Consider the following 19,528-nt stretch of genomic DNA (forward strand, 5'->3'; position numbering starts at 1 on the left):
AAAAATGTAGAAGACTTATTTTGAAAATCAGCCATTAAGGAGAGAATTAATGAAAACCAAATGAAATATAAACATGTTCACAGATTGTAAGACTTGACACTGTAAAGATTTCAATTCTCCCTAAATAGATCCATACATCCAGTGGGAAAAAAACCCCTAAATTCCAGTAGGTTTTTTGTTTTCTTAAGTGAACACTGACACTTGGTTTCATTTGGATATTCTGAAAAAGGGCAAGAATAGTCAGCTGGTTCTGCAAAAAAAAAAAAAGAAAAAGGTGCAGAACTACACTACCAGATATCAAATTATAGTAATTAAAACAGTGTAGAATTAAGCAAGGATATACAAATAATCAAATGGAACAAAATAGAGAATTCAGAAAGTTTCACATACATATGGTTATTCAACTCATGCTAAAGGCAACCCTGTCATACAGTGATGAAAGGATGGTTTTTGCAATAAATTGTACTGGGACAACTAAATATCCATCTGGAAAATAACAAATTCTGACCCCTACACCTCAAACCAAACACAAAAATAAACACCAAATGGATAACAGGTCTAAAACATGAAAGGTTAAAAAAACCAAAAGAGTTCTTACAGAAGAAACCATAGAAGAATAGCTTCACGGCCTTATGGTAAGTAAAGATTTCTTAAACGTGACACAAAAGGCACTAGTCATAAAGGAAAGGGAAAAAAGGTAAATGGGAAACCATTAAAATATTATTGATTTTTTAAAACATTAAGAAAGTGTAGGCCTGGTGTGGCGGCTCATGCCTGTACTCCTAGTGCTTTGGGAAGCCACGGCAGGAAGATCACTGAAGGCCCAGAGTTCCTGATGAGTCTGGGCAAAACAGCATCTCTACAAAAAATAAAAGAATGGTACCTGCCTGTAGTCCAAACTACTCAAAAGGTGAAGATGAGAGGATCATGTGAGCCCAAAAGTTTGAGTTACAGTGACCTATGATCACACCACTGCACTCCAGCCTGGGCGTCAGAGCAAGACCCTGTCTCTAAAATAAAATTTTAAAAAAGAAAGTGAAAAGGCATAGTTTTAGAGTTAATATTTATAATGCATATCATGGACAAAACACTCATCTGATTATATAGAATGCATATTAATAATAATAAAGCGGGCAGCCCATTAGAAGAAAACAAAATGAAGTGAATAGACGAGTCACAAAAGAAGATATATATCTAAATGGCCAATAAAAATATGAAAAAGTGAGCACCTTCATTAGACATCATGGAAACTTAAGATTAAAGTAAATTACTATTGCTCACCTAACAGAATGACTAAAATGAAAAGGACAACACCCAGTATTGCTCAAGACTGGAGCAGCTAGAACTCTTACACACTGCCAGCAGAGTGTAAACTAGAAGAACTACTTTAGAAAACTTCTGTCAACTACTAATCAAATGTATAACTTTATGACTCAGCAATTGCACTCCTATTTACCCAAGTGTTCATGTATACTATCGAGAGTATTCAAAATTACAGCCTTCATAATAGTTCCAAAGTAGAAAGCAATCCAAATGTCCATTTACAATAGAAAAAAGTAAATACATAAATTGTATTCTACTGACACAATAGGTTATACATCAATGAAAATGTACAAGATATATTTACATATATCTACATGCAACAACACTGATACATTTCACAAATGTAATATTGTGCAAAAGAACACACACTGTTCATATAAATTCAACAACAGATATAATTAATCTATAGTGTTACAAGTCAGGATAATGACTTTCCTTGGGGCAGCGGGAAACAACTGGAGACAGGATAAACAGTGCCTCTCGGGTGGTGCTCTGGGATATGCTGACTACATGGTCTTGTTCTTTGTGCAAAAATTCACTGAACCACACTCTTAGGATTTCTGAATTTTTCTTAATCTTATACTTTAATACAGTTTACTTTTTAAAAAGTGTTTTAGATAAGGAAGGACAAACATAAGGTTTCACCAGAAGCTTCTAAGTGGAAGTAAAGTGAAGCAGCTCTTTAAGTGTATGATACTGTCACTCCTCTACCACCCACAAGATTGTGTACTGTTCCAATGATGAAGTGTGATTTTTATTTTGCTAGTTCACACCTGTAATTCAAAACTCTTATTTGCTACTACCTCCTCCAATAAATAGTCCCTAAACCACTCCATTAGAAGTTAGTGGTTTCTTCTATAAATTCTCCCAGTATCTGAGATTATTTCTATTTGCCATATATTTAGAGCTCCTGTGTAGGCTATATATTTTTAGTGAGTTTCCAGGACCTAACACAGTCTCTTGGGATATCTGAATCTGGACAAATAAATGACATCTCTTTTCTTCTGCAAATATATACTTTTTCTCCCTTTCATGAAGAAACATGAAACTTTTAACTCAGAATCAAATTCTAAAATCAATAAAATTAAGATACTCTTTTAGTTTGTGACAAATTGTTTCTGTGTCTAATTTAACCTGAAAAATAAACTGTCCAATTATTTCTTTTACGTCTTTTCTCCACTCTTTGCCGAAGTTACCTGAGACAGAAATTCAGATAGTCCTTGTCCCATCTGGCAGCTAGGCAAGAAGCTGACACAGCAGCTAAGTCCAATGTAAGAACAGGCTCACATTCTAGTTGCTTAGTGGCAGTATCCATCTTTTTGACAAGGTCATTTCCTCAACTCAAAAAGTTCCATTACAGAGTCACCTACACATTCCTAAGCTACTCTTTCCCTCTAAAAATGTAAATCCCTTCCATAGGTTAGGTCCAATTTAGCTATGTCCAACTTAAACATGACTATCTACAGAATAATGAGGGCTCAAGAATTTTATGTGTCCTCCAGTTGTCTGCTTGTATGTTATTCCCCAATAAACCCTATTTTATATTTATACTGCATATATTCAAGAAGCAGGTCCCTATGCCTCCTCTATACTTCCTAATCCTCAGATTGTGAAGGGAAGATAATGTGCAGCCTTGCTTGGAATCATTCCTTTGGAATAATAGCATGGATAGTTTACCAATCTTTCCTATTGTAACAACATTCACAATGAATCATACTGTGTGGGCCTTATGTCTTTGTTGAACAATCTTCATGAGTTGAAACCAGGGCCTCCTCTTTAATTCAGTCTATGGGCAACCCTCATCACTCCCACCAACTTCCTTACAGGCTGCTCGGTTGAGTTTTATCTCCAATTATATCTATATTTCAGTGAATTACTACTCAGATTTTGCAAAACACATCTTCAGTTTTGTTCTGTTCCTGGTAAACTTTCTGAAACCACCTGTTCTTGAAACTTTTCCTGATATGCAACTTTCCCAGAGACAGCATCTCTCCAGTAGTTCCTTTATAATATGCTATGAAATGATTTTTCCTTCTTCCTTCTGAACTAAGGAGTTGGTAAACTTTTTCTAAAAGTGCCAGAGAGTAAAGATTTTAAGCTTATGGACCATATAGTTTCTGGGGCAACTACTCAATTCTGTTGTTATAATGCAAAAGCAGCCACAGACAATATGTAAATGAATGAGCATAACTGTGCTCTAATAAAACTTTATTTACAATAACAGATGGCCAGCCCATGGGCCATAGTTTGTTAAGCCAACATTAGACACTTAAAACTTCTGGCCTCTTCATATGCCAGCATCATTATAATTATCTTGAGAATCTGTAATTTGCCCACATGGTACCATAAAATAACTTCAATATATTTTATCAATTAAAACTGAGGTACATACATAAATTTATAAATATTTGCAATAAGTATAAAAAAATTCTCATTATATATTGGTCAACTAGAAAATTTAACTGACTAGAACATTCACTGATAATTATAGTTAACTTAGCTACTACCTAATTATAAAAACAGATAACTTAAAAATAATCAATATAAAAAGACTAACAGTCAAATATATAATCAAATACACAGAAGACTAAGTATCTTATGAAAAATCTATACAATGGACAGTAATGGTGGGGACTGTGGTGATTTTACTCTTGAGTATCTATGTTTTCTGTGACATATATCTATAATAAGGAAGTCTCTTTAAAGCAGATGATGAAAAGACACAATTTTATGATTGTTAGAATTTTTCATTTAATCTGTAACTAAAAGTATTTAGACTTAAAATTAAGTTTAAGAAAAACCCAACCATTCTGTCCTATGTTCTTTTTTTAAAAGAATATTTATATCAATTAAATAAATTAAAATTTTCATTTACCTGTCGGTTCCTTTCATCCATTATGCGTGTGATTTGTATTTTCTTCCGCCCCATTTTCAGTCACCTTTCCTTATTTCCTTATATTCCAAATATTTAATTCAAAAGCTAATTTTCTTCAATACCCTAATGCATCATATACAGCTTCTATTATTTCAGCTTCTAGTCCAAGGGGTACAGCTGAAATTTTCTACAAGATCTAAAAGAAAACACAAATTAGAAGATTTAAAATCTGTGAGTTTACAAATCATGTAAGTGTTATACAAATTTCAAATTTGCTTTTATACTGCACACAGCATTATTAGTTGAAATTTCTGGTTATACAAAATTAGTAAGTAAGTTGAAGTCGTTAACTTTACCCCTAAAATACCTCTTGAATCTCTTTGTGTCTCTAATTCTGGATAAACTAATGCAATAATAATGTTTGAGGTTTTCTCAATGTATATAATAATAGCAGCAAGAGCCAAGCCTTACTGAAATTCTTCTATGTACTAGGCATTTTCCTAAGTATAGACATGTCTTAACTCATTCAATCCTAACAGCAATCTGTAATTATTACCTCCATTTTATAAATAGAGACACTGAGACACAGAAAAATTAAGCAATACGCCCGAGGTCACATAGTAAGGGGCACAGCTTGGGGTTATAAACTCAGGGAGTCTGGTTCCAGCACTTCTGTTCTTAACAACACAGAATATCCTTAAAAACTTCTGATGACCTCCATACCAAACAATGAACTAATCTGGATAGCCCCAATCTGTCTTTTCAAATTCTTGCAAATTGCCCTAGCCTCCAGCCAAATTACTATTTGTCAATTCACAAAGCCACTATATACTTTCATAAAAACATGCATTTAAATGAAACATTCCTTTGGCCATTTAATGAACACCTCCTTATCAGTCAAGGTTCAGTTTGCACGTCACTTTCCAGATGAAGTGAAAATCTATTTCCCTTGGTAGAATAAACCACAGCAACTTTGTGTGTGTGTATAAATTCCAAGTCTGCTTTCCTTTAAGACTGTGAATCCTTCAAGACTTAAAAAATCTTTCAGGCGTTTTTTATTTCACTTATGCTGTGTAGCAGGATGACTGGAAATGATATAGTTTGTCATGTCCTGAATGATGGCTGTGTCATTTTAAAAACCTAGTGCTTTCAGACTTACATAATAAAAATATGAGGAGATGGGGGAATGAATGCTATAATACAACAGTCATAATAATACATTCCCATGGGAATTTTATGCAAGCATTTTTAATACTGTACATGTGTATCTATAAAACTTCAATTGTACTGTGCATATCCAGTGTGTGATTAAATCTGGCTTTTGCTCAATCAAAAGCTATGAGCCTTTCATTACTTCTCATTTCCAGCACTAACATAAGCACAGCATTTCTTATTTATCTTCCCTCATTATTTTATTTCTTCATTCATACAAATATTAGTTGATCATCTATTAACTGACTGATAACCTATTGTTCACCTACTTCTAATCAATGTACTTCCAAACACTGAACTATGCACAGAGGATAACGTGGCCAGAAAAAAAAAAAAAAAAAAAAAAAAGGAAATGATTCCTAATCTAGCAGAGTCTAGTAGAAGAAAAAGACATTAATCAAAGCATAATGCAAATGAGTTTGCATAATTCGAAACTAGAAAGCTCATTTATCTGAATTAAATTTATGGTTCAGGAAAGGCTTCCCTGAGGATGTGTCTCATACTCAAATCTGAGTATGAGAACAGCATGTGCAAAAGCCCCATGACAAAAGGGAACAGGAAACATTAGAGGAACTGAAAGATGGCTAGTCACTGGTGGGACCCAAACTTTTAAAAGATCACATTGTATCCAATTCCCAATATAAAAACTTGTACTGTAGTAGGCAGGAGAAATATTAATACATTTTACTGCAGAGCTAGTATTGCTAAGGCATGCAAGATATGTTAATGGCTGTAAGATGGATACATTGTACTACCTTATATCACCTAAAAAATTCTGAATTCTATAACATATTTGGGCATTTTTTTGCTTTTGACAATGGTGGAGTAGTTTGCTTCAAACCAACCTTCCTTTGAGAACAACTAGAAAAGAAAAACACAAGATAATCAGTTTTATATCACTAGAGAACTTTCAAAACTAGAGAATCTGCAGGGCGGAGATCTGGAAGAAATAGGTGATACCAGTCTCTGGACTCATCTGTCTGTAGATTCCAAAACCATTGCCTGAGAGACTGAGAAAGTTAATAGAGTTTTCAAGAGACCTGGGGGTGGACATACAAAACTTAGATTTAGGGCCTGCCAAGGAGGAATAGTCCTAGTAAACACATCAGGCATATGGACAGACTCCAAAGAACTATACTCTAGGCATAAAGGTAAACTAGAAACAGATGAGCCCACACAGGAAGAAAAGCACAGCTTTAAATCATCTCAGTCCCTAATTCGATTAAGGCAATCTGGGCTAACTACTCTTATCAGCCTAGCTGTACACCAGTAGCAAAAGTAATTCTCAGCAGAAAGATAGCATCATCTAGAAATTCATATTTTTTTCACGTTTCATATAAATGTCTAGAAATCAAAATATAACCAGTCAAAACCCAAATGAAACCAAGATTTTTAAAATGGCAATAGAAACAAATTCACAGTAGATCCAGATAATGGTGTTATCAGAAAAAAGTTTAAAATAAGTTAAATATTCAAGGAATTAAAAAGTAAAACTAAGAATTTTCATAAACAAAAAGTGGAAAACATGAATCAAAACATGCAATTTTGAAAAAGAAGTGATGCATGGTTTTAATAATACTTTAGACACAGCTGAAGAAAGAATCAACCCAGAAGACAGGAAAGAAGAAAACACCTAGACTGAAACACAAAAAGAGAATGAGAAACATAGACAACACTGAGAAATTACAGCACATGGAAAACGGATACAAAATACGTGTAACTGGAGTCTCAGAGGGGAGGAGAAAACATACAGGCAAGAAAAAAATATCTGAAGACATAATAGCTAAAAACTTTCAAAACTGACCAATGAGACATCAAGCCACAGATGCAAGAAGCTCTATCAATCCTCAAGCAAAATAAATACAAAGAAAACCACACTTAGGCACATCAAAGGGGAGAGGGGGAGAAGGAAAGAAAGAGGGGAGGGAGAACAGAGGGACAGGGGCAAGAGTGGGGGAGAGAGAAGGAGGTCCCCCATCCCCATAGATTTTTTTTTTTTTTTGAGACAGAGACTCACTCTGTCACCCAGGCTGGAGTGCAGTGGCGTGATCTTGGCTCACTGCAACGTCTGCTTTCCAGGTTCAGGCGATTCTCCTGTCTCAGTCTCCCAAGTTGCTGGGACTACAGGCACCCATCACCATGCCCGGCTAATTTTTTGTATTTTTAGTAGAGACAGCGTTTCTCGGAGTTAGCCAGTGTGGGATATGATGAGGTTTCTCTTCAAATAACACGTTCAGTCTTTTATTCTTTAATTCATAGTACCTCCCCGAAGCCTTTTCCCCTTTTTCTCCTTTTTGCCTTTTTGAGATGCCCAGGCATGCCACAGTAGCAGGCATTATCAGTACCAGCTCACATTCCTTTCCTGATTTGGAAAGAGGACTAACTTTCAAGGTCATTACAGACACCCCTTCCCCTTTCCCCTCCACTTTCTTTTACGTGCCCATCTTATCTAAAAAAAATCAAATGTTTAGCCAACCGGGATTAGTTCAGATTGTACAACCCCACCCCAGCCAACGGGGAAAGGGTACAGGGGCATGTCTTGCATCAGGAATAAAGGCTCTCGTGCCCCTTTATTCAGGTGTGCTCTCATGGCGACTGGCCAAGGAAGCCCCCTCTGCGGAGAAGTAAAATTGCTTTGCTAAGAATCCTTTGGTAGAGTGCTCAATTTCCTTAGGATTTTGAGTGTTATTCCTAAAACCAGATAGTCTCAATCTCCTGACCTCATGATCCACCCGCCTCAGCATCCCAAAGTGCTGGGATTACAGGCGTGAGCCACCGCGTCCGGCCAGACAGAGAGATCTTACAAGCAGTCAGAAAAAATTTAAAAGATTAACTTCAAGAGGCAACAATAAGAGTTATAGCTGGTTGACTTTTCCCAAATAATAAAAGCCAGAAGACAATGAAATGATGTCTTCAAAGTGCTGGTGGGGAAAAGGCAAACTAAAATTTTGTATCTGACAGAAAAAAAAAATCCTTCTGAAATGAAGGCAAAATAGAGAGGCAACTTTAAGGCAAACAAACAGTTTGTTGTCAGGAAATACTGAAGAGGCTTTTTCAAGTAGAAAGAAAAAAGAACCCTAAATACGGCTTGGATATGCACAAAAAATGAAGTGCAATGAACAGGGGTGAACAGGGTTAAGTGAATAACTCCAAAGGAATACTGACTAAAAAATAATACTTTGTGGGACTTCAAATGTTACAATACATAACATTAATAGTACATAACAGGGGAGGATAGCAAAATGAAATAAAAGTGTCCTAAAATCCTTTCATTGATTAGGAATTGGAAAAAACACTCATTTACTTTAGACCTCAATAAGTCAAGGATGCATGTGGTAATCTCTTGGGTAACCATGGCAAGAACAGTAAAAGTACAAATAGTTAAGAGGAGGAAAAAAAATGGATTAATAACCCAAAAGAAGGCAAGAAAGGAAAGACAAATAGAAAGCAAACAGGGAGATGACAGATTAAATCCAAATATGTAAGTAATGACATTAAATATGATTAAACTAAACCTCCAATTTTTCAAAGAAGATAATAGAAGTGGATTAAAAAAACAAACCCCAATTATATGATGATTACAGAGGACACATCTTAAATACGGAAAAAAAGTAAAAGCATAGTGAAAGACACACCATGTAAAACACAAACCAAAAGAAAGTTGTGTGGCTATCATAGTAAACTTGAATGCAGGAGGTAGACACTAGATACATATACATGGATTGCATGGATAGACACAGGATACTTCAAAACAATAAAAGTTGAATTCACCAGGAAGACATATCAATTCTAAATTTGAGCGTACCTAACAACACTTACAGTTAGGAATCTGCTCCTGAAAATCAGATATTCTGCATGAAAACCATAACCAGAAATTTATTTCCCATTATTTCAAGTAGGGAAAAATTATAATATGTTACACATCAACCATAATCCCCAATCATTTCTCTTTTAAAATTCAACACACAAAAAAATGCCCATTTATAGTAAATTACCATGGCTAAGGGATGTAAAATGCTTACTACATGACTTCATATGCAGTTACTTTCTCACAGCTTTTTTCCCTTCTCCACAATTTAACACTTTCTCAACTTTTTTGTGCATTCTACAAATCTAAGCAAAAATAAGGGCTAAATACGAAAGGCGATTAGAAAAGTGTTCAGGACAAACACACAGGAAGACAACGACTCAGAGGCTTCTAATATTATAATGTCTTGCTTATTGCCAGCAACATCAGAGATGCACATTCCGTTTACATGCTTCAAAATGCCTGAACATGATTCTAATATTCTACAAACTATACTTGGAATATAATCTGTGACTTTTCCCATATACCAGTTTGTTAGACTACTGAAATAAACTTCAGCTAAGAAACAGGGTATGCCTATATATAAAGCCAACACCAAAAAAACTAAGTCAAGTCTACAATTATAGCAAGTCAATTTTTTTTTTTTTTTTTTTGAGATAGAGTCTCGCTCTGTCGCCCAGGCTGGAGTACAGCGGTGTGATATCGGCTCACTGCAACCTCTACCTCCTAGGTTCAAGTGATTCTCCTGCCACAGCCTCCCGAGTAGCTGGGACCACAGAGACCCACCATCAAGTTCAGCTAATTTTTGTATTTTTAGTAGAGGGAGGGTTTCACCATGTTGGCCAGGCTGGTCTCCAACTCCCACTTTTTCACTGGCCCTAACCCACTTCATGTTCCTTACTATCCTCCTTAACCAGTTTAATTTTCACAACCTCACCTCCTTTTGGCTCCAAACCCTTGCCTCCATTTTGTTGCAAAACCTGACCGCTGAAGACCAGCTTCCATGTAGCTAAATATGGTTAGATGAAAAAAATTAGCATGCTAATCAAGCCAATTAATCTCACTTTAAGTTCATGAAGGTCATGAACCTTAAACCTCAAATATTCCCTTCATACTACAATCTTCCATTTCCAGAAACTTTCCATTTCCCAATTCCTTGTTGATTATTTTATGCCATAATCTCTCTGCTTATATCTCCAACATTCATCAGACATCTTCACTCTCAGTTAGATGACTTTGCTTGTCTTGATCCTGAGAGAAATTTAAAATGTACAAAATAATAAGCAAACCTATATCTGCAGAATTTCAAAAGTTTCAATTTTATAAAGATGTTAATTCTCCCCAAATTAATGTACAGACTAAATGCAAACCCTATCAACATATCAGCAGGCTCTCTCTTATTGTATATGCAAACTGATAAGCTGATTCTAAAATTCATTTGGAAATAGAGAGGTGAAAGAATAGCCAAGACAATCTTGAATGATAAAGCTAAAAGACACACATACCATATAAAGCCATAAAAATTAAGATGCTGTGATTTTCCCCCAAAGAAAAACTCAAAGCTAGCAGAAAGCAGGAAATAATACATTTGAGAGCAGAGATAAATGAAATAGAGAACACAAAAACAACAGAAAAAAAATCAACAAAGCCAAAAGTTGACTCTTCAAAATGATTAACAAAATTGACAAACCTTTAGCTAGACTGACTAGGAAGAAAAAGAGAAGACTCAAATTACTAAAAAATCAGAAATGAAAGTGGGGGCGTTACAACTTACTCTATAGAAATAAATGAGACTGTAAGAGGGTACTATAAACAGCTATATACCAACAACTGGGATAACCTAGATAAAATGGACAAATTCCTAGAAACACAAAACGTTTCTAGAACTACCAAGACTGAATTGCAAAGAAATAGAAAAAGAGTTGAATAGAGCAATAACTAGTAAGGAGATTGAATTGGTAATTAAAAATCTCCCGACAAAGAAAAGCTCTAGACCCAATGGCTGCATTGATGAATCCTACCAAACAATTAAAGAACTAACACGAATCCTCCTCAAACTCTTCCAAAAAATTGAAGAGGGAGGAACATTTTCTAAATCATTCTATGAGGTCAACGTTGCCCTAATACCAAAACCAAAGATACAACAAGAAAACTATAGACCAATATACCCTATGAATAGACCAAAAACCCTCAATAAAATACTAGCAAACTGAATTCTACCGAATACTAAAAGGATTATAATGGTGATCAAGTAGGATTTCTTCCTGCAACGCAAGGATGTTTCAATATACTAAAATCAATGTGACACACCAACCACATAAGAGAATAAAGGGGGAAAAAAACATGATCATCTGAATTAGTACTGAAAAAGGATTTGACAAAATACAACACTCTTTTATGATAAGAACACTCAACCAAACTAGGAAAAGAAGGAAACTACTTCATCATAATAAATACTATATATAAAAATTCCACAGCTAACATCATATTCAATGATCAAAGACTGAAAGCCTTTCCTCTAAGATCAGGGATGAGATATGGAAGACCACTTTCACCACTTCTATTCAACACTGTAATGGAAGTTCCAGTTAGAGCAATTAGACAAGAAAAAGAAATAAAGGCATCCAAATTAGAAAAAAAGAAGTATAAATATCTCTGTTTTAAGATGACATGATCTCTTTTGTCCCCTAGAATCCTTTCATGAGCAAGCATGATCTTACATGTAGAAAACTCTAAAGAGTCCACAAAAGAAATGGTATAACTAATAAATTTAGTAAAGTAGCAAAATACAAAATCAACACACAAACCAGCTGCAGTTCTATATATTAACAATGAACAATATGAAATAAGAAAATTCAATTTACAATGGAATCAAAGAGAATACAGATGCTACTTGACTTATGGTGGGGTTAAATCCCTATAAACCCACCATAAACTGAAAATATCTTAAGTCAAAAATGCATTTAATACACCTAACCTACCAAACATCACAGTTTAGCCTATCCTATCTTAAACGTGCTCAGAACACTTACATTAGTCTAGTTGAGCAAAACCATCTAATACAAAGCTATTTTATAATAAAGCTTTGACTACCTCATGTAATTAATTCAATACTGTAATGAAGTATGGTTTCTGCTGAATGCATATTGTTTTCACAACACTGTAAAGTCGAAAAATTGTAAATCAAACCACTCTAATCGGGTATCGTCTGAACTTAGAAAATGAAACAAGGAGGTGAAGGTGAAAAGTTTGCATGCTAAAAACTAAAAAACACTTGACAAAAGAATAAAGACATAAACAAATGGAAAGATGTCTTATATTCATAGATTGCAAGATCATGTTATTAAGATATCAATACTGCCCAAAGGGATCTACAAACTCAATGCAATCTCTATTAAATCCCAATGATATTTTTGCAGAAACAGAAAAGGTCACCCTAAAACTCATAAGAAATCTCAAGGGACTCCAAAGAGCCAAAATAATCTTAAAAAAGAACAAAGTTGAAGGACTCACACTTCCTGATTTCAAAATTTACTATAATGCTACAGTAATCAAAACAGTGTTGTCCTGGCATAAAGACAAACAAAAAGACCAGTGGAATAGAATAGAGAACCGAGAAATAAGCCCTCACATATGGTCAAATGATTTTCAAAAAGGATGCTGAGACCATTCAATGGGGGACAGTCTTTTCAACAAATGGTGCTGGTAAAATGGGGTAACTACCTGGAAAAGAATAAAGTTGGATGTTTATCTAACACCACATACAAAAACGAAATCAAAATCGATCAAAGATTTAAACCCAACTGCTAAAACTATAAACTCTTAGAAAGAAAACATACAGCAAAAGTTTCAAGATGTTGGATTTGGCAATAATTTCTCAGTCACAACACCAAAAGCACAATAAACAACAACAACAAAATAAACAAACTAGATTTTATCAAAATTAAAACTTCTATGCATCAAAGGGCACTATCAACAGAGTAAAACAGCAACCCCAAATGAAAGATAATAATTGCAGATCATGGCCGGGCGCGGTGGCTCATGCCTGTAATCCCAGCACTTTGGAAGGCTGAGGTGGGTGGATCACCTGAGGTCAGGAGTTCAAGGCCAGCCTAACCAACATAGTGAAACTCCATCTCTATTATATACAAAAAATTAGCCGGGTTGGTGGCGCATGCCTGTAATCCCAGCTACTTGGGAGGCTGAGGCAGTAATCCCAGCTACTTGGGAGGCCTGAACCCAGGAAGCAGAGGTTGCAGTGAGCCAAGATCGCAACATTACACTCCAGCCTGGGCAACAAGAGCTAAACTGTCTCAATTTAAAAAAAAAAAAAAATTGCAGACCATATATTTGATACAAGATTAATAACCAGAATATATTTTAAAACTCAAAAGCAACAAAAACATAACCCAATTTAAAAATGGGCAAAGGACTTGAATAGACATTTCACCGAAGACAAACCAATGTTCAATAAGCATATGAAAAGATGCTCAACATCACTAATCATTAGGAAATGCAAGTCAAAACCACAATGAGATGCCATTTCACATCCATTTGAATAGCTATTGAGAAACAGAACAGCAAGCACTAGCATGGGTGTGGAAAACTGGAACACTTGTGCACTGTTCTTGGGAAAGTAAAATAGTACAGCTGCTATGGAAAACAGTATGGCGTTTGCTCAGAAAAATAAATATAGAATTTCTATCTGATCCAAGAATTCCACTTTTAGATATATAATCAAAAAAACTTAAAGCAGAACTCAGATATCTGTACACCAATGTTCATAGAAACATTATTCACAATAGTCAAAAGGTGGAAGCAACCTGAATGTCCATCTGTGGGAGAATAAACAAAATGTGGTACCTACATACAATGGAGTATTAACTAGCATTAAAAAAGGAAATCCTGTCACATGCTACAACAGAGATGAACCCTGAAGACATTAGGTAAGGGAAATAAACCAATCACGAAAGGACCAATCTGCTAATGAGTCCATTGGTATGAAGTACCTAAAGTAGTCAAATTCACAGAGACATAAAGTAGAACGGTAGTCAGTTGCTGGGGTTTTATGGAGGGTCAAGAGTAGGGTGTCACTGTGTAATGAGTACAGAGTTTCAGTTTGAGAAGATGAAAACATCCTAAAGAAGGATGGTGGTGATGGTGGTACAGCAATGTGTATTTATTTAATGCCACTAACCTATATACTTTAAAAGGGTTAAAGTGGTAAATTCTATGTTAAGTATGTTTTACAAATTTCAAACAATTTCAAAGAATTTACATACAATTTCAAAATATTCAAATACTGAAAAAAAAATGCATATATCTTCCAAATAATTCCAGGAATCAGATTTTATTAATTCAAGCTAACCACTAACTTTTTAAATCATGCATGTAGTGATTTTTCCATATGGTAAAGCTAAAGGAGTTTTACTCAAAATGGCAACATTTAAAACCTACCTTTAGAAAACACAGATGGGCATTTCTCACATAAACTAATATTATCTTTTCCTAGGAAGGAAAAAAAGAATCTCTCTAATTAAACCACAAGTCCTATATCTGTTATTCAGGCAACAGGCATGCAGGAAAAAATTACTTTAAACTGAATACTCGGGTAACTGAAAAAAAATCTGTCATGTTTTTAAAAAATCAGGAACCAGATTTTTAAAAACATTCCCAATATGGGCTCTACTGTCTTAATTTAAAAGGTATCATAGAATCTAGCACTCATATTCAGACCAATTTAGTACTAATACTGATCACAAATGTTCATAGTCTTTTAAACTCAATTTTGTTTACTGTTTTAAAGAACCTTGTTGCTTAAGTAAATAAATATTTTAAGAGCATGGACTTTAAACAGGGGGTAAACTTTACTTTTTAAACTGAGTCCTTATTAACGCCAATCATTGAGTTCATCAGAACACCCCATTTTGATGACTCTGGCCAATCAACTACACATTAAAAATTTTTTTAACTAGCAAATGATTTTTTGAATAAAATGATTATGTACAATCAACAACTGAACTCTTTTAAGAAATAAACAGGCATCTCTATCAAAAGAAAATCTTTAAGGATCCATTACTTTTTTAAGAGTGGAACTTAAGAATTTAATTTTGGACATACTAAACTTGAGATGGTCATGGACAAGTGAAAATGTCAAATAGGAAACTAGACATAAAACTCATACATCAGGGCTAAAAATAAGCACTGGGAGTCTTGGGCATATAGACAACATTAAAGGGACAAAATGTAAAATGAAAACAGCAAACTCAGCCCCAAGGAACAGAAACACTTACTACTGTTGCAAATGAAGGGCCCCCAAATCAACCTGCAGATGTAAAGTTTTTAAACAATTTGGGCAACATTTAAAAACTTAGTATTTCAAAAAGAAATGAATTTCAGCTTCCCCTGAAAAATCCACTCTACTTTCAAGAATTTAGTCTAAGAAAAAAATTATGAAAATTAAGAAAAAATTTTATAAAAATTAAGAAAAAAATATACAAATAAGGATGTTCACCCCAACACAATCAAAAGAGTGAATACATGGCAGGGGAATAATATAAAAGCCTACAAAGATGGCCTGTCCAATCAGTGCTGTAGTCATTAAAAAGGCTAAACACTGTACAATAAATGTTCACAATGTATTGTTGTGGGTAGAAAAAATGTAATTCTAGTTTTGCTTTAAAATATTCTGTAGATAGATGTTGGTGAGGTTGGCCGGGTGCAGTCGCTCACGCCTGTAATCCCAGAGCTTTGGAAGGCCGAGAAGGGCAGATTACCTGAGGTCCAGAGTTCAAGACCAGCCTGGCCAACATGGTGAAACCCCGTTTCTACTAAAAATGGAAACATCTGCCAGCCGTGGTGGCAGGCACCTGCAATCCCAGCTACTCGGGAGGCTGAGGCATGAGAATCACTTGAACCTGGAGGCGGAAGTTGCAATGAACCGAGATCACAACACTGCACTTCAGCCTGGGGGATAGAGCAAGACTCTGTCTCCAAAACAAAACAATACAGAAAAAGGGGAATATTTACGCATTGTTTGTGAGAATATAAATTAGTTTAGCCACTGTGGAGAGCAGTTTGGAGATTTCTCAAAGAACTTAAGACAGAACTACCATTTGACCCAGCAATTCCATTACTGGGTATATACCCAAAGGAAGATGAACTAATCTACCAAAAAGACACATGTACGTTTTATCGTAATACTATTCACGAGAGCAAAGACATAAAATCAACCTAGATGTCCATCAACAGTGGAATGGGTAAAGAAAATGTGATGCATATACACCATGGAACACTACACAGTCATAAAAAGAACAAAATCATGTCCTTTGCAGTAACATGGATGCAGCTGGAAGTCATCATCCTAAGCGAATTAACACAGGAACAGAAAACCAAATACCACATGTTCTCACTTATAAGTGAGAGCTAAACATTGAGTGTATATAGACACAAAGTTTGAGAACAAACACTGGAGACTACTAGAGGGAGGAGCGCAAGAGGAGGGTAAAGATTAAACAACTATCACCTACTGTGCTTCCTATTTGGGTGACATGAATATTCACACACAAAACCCCGGTGACACACAATTTACTCATGTAACAAACACACACATGTACCCCTGAACCAAAAATAAAAGTCAAAGAAACAAATTCTGTAGATATTGTGTTCACAGATAAAAGACTAGCAGCATATACTCAAGTTATTTAAAGTAATAACTTAAAGGCAATTTTAAAAATTATTTTCATTTTTCCTAAAATATACACCATTGTTGTGGTAAGAAAAAAAGTTACTACAAAACAAGAACTAATGGATGCTTTGAAAATTAAGAAGAAAAAAATCCTGAATGCCAGAAAACAATCAAGGATGAACTTTAGACATTACTGAAATGTTGCTTCTACTTTACTATCTTGTGCAATTTCCAGTTACTCTTTCTTCACAACCCGACTGAGAAGGTTTATTGCAAGCCAAGTGAGAAAACCTGGATCCCAGCCCCAAACCTGTCACTAAACTAGTTGTATAACCTTTAGTACCTGACAATTTCTAAGTAAAAGTGAATTTTTATAACAGGAAAATCAAACTATATGCATTATATGTACCACATGAGGTCAGAATAAAATACCATACATTTGTAAATATTTTGAGGAAAGGGATCCGAAAGACAGTATTACTACAATACTAACACGTACATTTTCAATCATGGTACAGAACACATTAACATTTATGATCTGAAAACAAAATGAGTCATCAGTTGGCTGAATGGAGAAATAAAGGTTTTCTAGGGCTCTGCTGCACAGTAACAACAGCAATGCACTTTACACATAACTTTTTAAATTCTCACAACCTCTTTATAAGACAGGCATTATTATTATTCCCATTTTAAATCTGAAAAGTAACTGAAGCCTAGGCAGTAAATATCACCCCGCCAAGGTTGCAGATGCTAAGTACTGAAGCCAAGACAACTCAGGTCTGTGTTACTCCAGAAGAGCACTCCAACCACTGTATTCTGCTGCCTTTATGAGGGGGTGAGAAGCTAAAGTCCTGCATCAGTTTTCAAAGCAGCTAGTCTCAGGCGCAATGCACCAGCCTTGCCCAGGAACCATAGATCCAGGCCTTTCCCAGGGTAAGTAGTCTGGTTGCCACTTGCCCAGCCCTACCACAGAAATCCTCATCTCACTGCTGCCAAAGAAGCACTGACTACAAACCCCAGCGGCATAAAGAAACCCACCACTCCTCTCACAGCCTGGTTCTTTTACTCCTTCCCCCTTCCATCCTCAACAGCCATGCCAGAGGTGTTATAATCTTTCAAGCTCCAAGTGCTGCCACCTCCTGTTTGCTCACACTTTGGAATGTAGTTCCGGTATACCTATCCTTTCACAATTTAAATTTCACACATGCCTTAAAATATAAAGCTTGTCTTTAGCCAGTATACACATATTTGCAACCATTTAGAAAATCTTCTTATTTTACTTAACTTACAAGTGCTAACTTTGTATTTTAAAAACAATTTCAAACTTACTGAAAAGTTATAAGAACAGTAAAGAGAATGCCTGCCTATTACCCTAGATTCACCAATTTTTAACATTTTTTCATTAACTTTCATTCTCTCTCTTCTCACTCTCATGGGTATGTTTATGTGTATATGAACTACACATCGATATAAAAATATATAAATAAATGTATTATTCTGAACTGCTTGTGGGTAAGTTGCATATATCACACTCTTTTACACCTCAATATTTAAAGTGTAAATTTCCTGAGAAGAATATTCTCTAATATAAAGATAACCACAGCACAGTCATCAAATTCAATAAATATAACATTGCTGCAATACTTTAAAGTGCAGGCCATAATTGCAATTTTGTCACTTATCCCAATAACATTCTTTAGGGCATTTTTTACCCTCTTCAGTAACAGGATCAACTCAGGATCATATATTACATTTAGTTGTCAATCACTTTAGTATCTTGTAATCTAGAGCAGTTTCTTGGCCTTTCTCCTTTCGTGACACTGACATTTTCAAGAATATAAGCACAATATATTCCTCAGTTTAGGACTGTTCCAGCCAAAATACTACACAAGTGATTCTCGATCCTTCTTAGGGTAACATATCCAGAGGCATTTGGTACCCATCTATCTTTCACTGATACTTATTTTGATCACTTGATTAAGGTGTCATCAGCTTTCTCTGCTATATAAAACCTCTTTTCCTCTTGCAAATAATCAGCAATCTGTGAGAAGACATGTTAAAACCATAAAAAGATCTTACTCTGCATCAAGCTGTCCCCTTGTTAGAACCGTTGGATGATTTTTGCCTGAACCAATCAATACCATGACAATTACAAAATAATTTTTCAATTCTACTACTCCTTCCACATTGATTAACTGTAAAGACAAGTCCTTTCCTCTCTTCCATTTTATTTAAATATTTATCTATTTATTATACATATAAATGTAAGTATTCCTCTTTTATTTAATGGCTATAACCTATTGCTCTCCTCACCTATTTTGATATTCAAATGATCCCTGATTTGGCCAGTGAGACTTCCCTCAAGCTGGGTCCTGTGGTTTTTTTTTTTTAAAAAGCATTTCCTTACTTTTTGGTCCAACAAGATGTTCCAGACTGATCTGGTAACTTCCTGAGTCATCCCTAGAATCAGCCATTTATCCAAGTGTTTCTGGTTCCCTTCACTGGGAAGTTATTTAGAAATCAAGATCTGGGTGGTGCCACTGCGGCTTGGCCATTTCTGCGAAATATATAAATATACTATGAATACATCTTCATATTGATACCTCCAATTCTCACAAGATTA

At 35.3% G+C, this 19,528-nt stretch overlaps 1 protein-coding gene across 10 annotated transcripts in view; it reads right to left on the reverse strand.

Moving 5' to 3' along the window:
* The window catches only part of MEF2A (myocyte enhancer factor 2A), a 160,761-nt gene that overhangs the window by 86,254 nt on the left and 54,979 nt on the right, over positions 1-19,528 (reverse strand). For all 10 annotated transcript variants that reach the window (XM_050798583.1, XM_050798584.1, XM_050798586.1 and 7 more), the window contains one exon: positions 4,199-4,394. In XM_050798583.1, the coding sequence (XP_050654540.1) occupies positions 4,199-4,252 (54 nt within the window). In that variant the 5' untranslated portion in view covers positions 4,253-4,394. The remainder of the gene's footprint in view (positions 1-4,198; positions 4,395-19,528) is intronic.

The sequence above is a fragment of the Macaca thibetana genome, chromosome 7, assembly GCF_024542745.1.
Source record: "Macaca thibetana thibetana isolate TM-01 chromosome 7, ASM2454274v1, whole genome shotgun sequence".
Lineage (NCBI taxonomy): Eukaryota > Metazoa > Chordata > Mammalia > Primates > Cercopithecidae > Macaca > Macaca thibetana.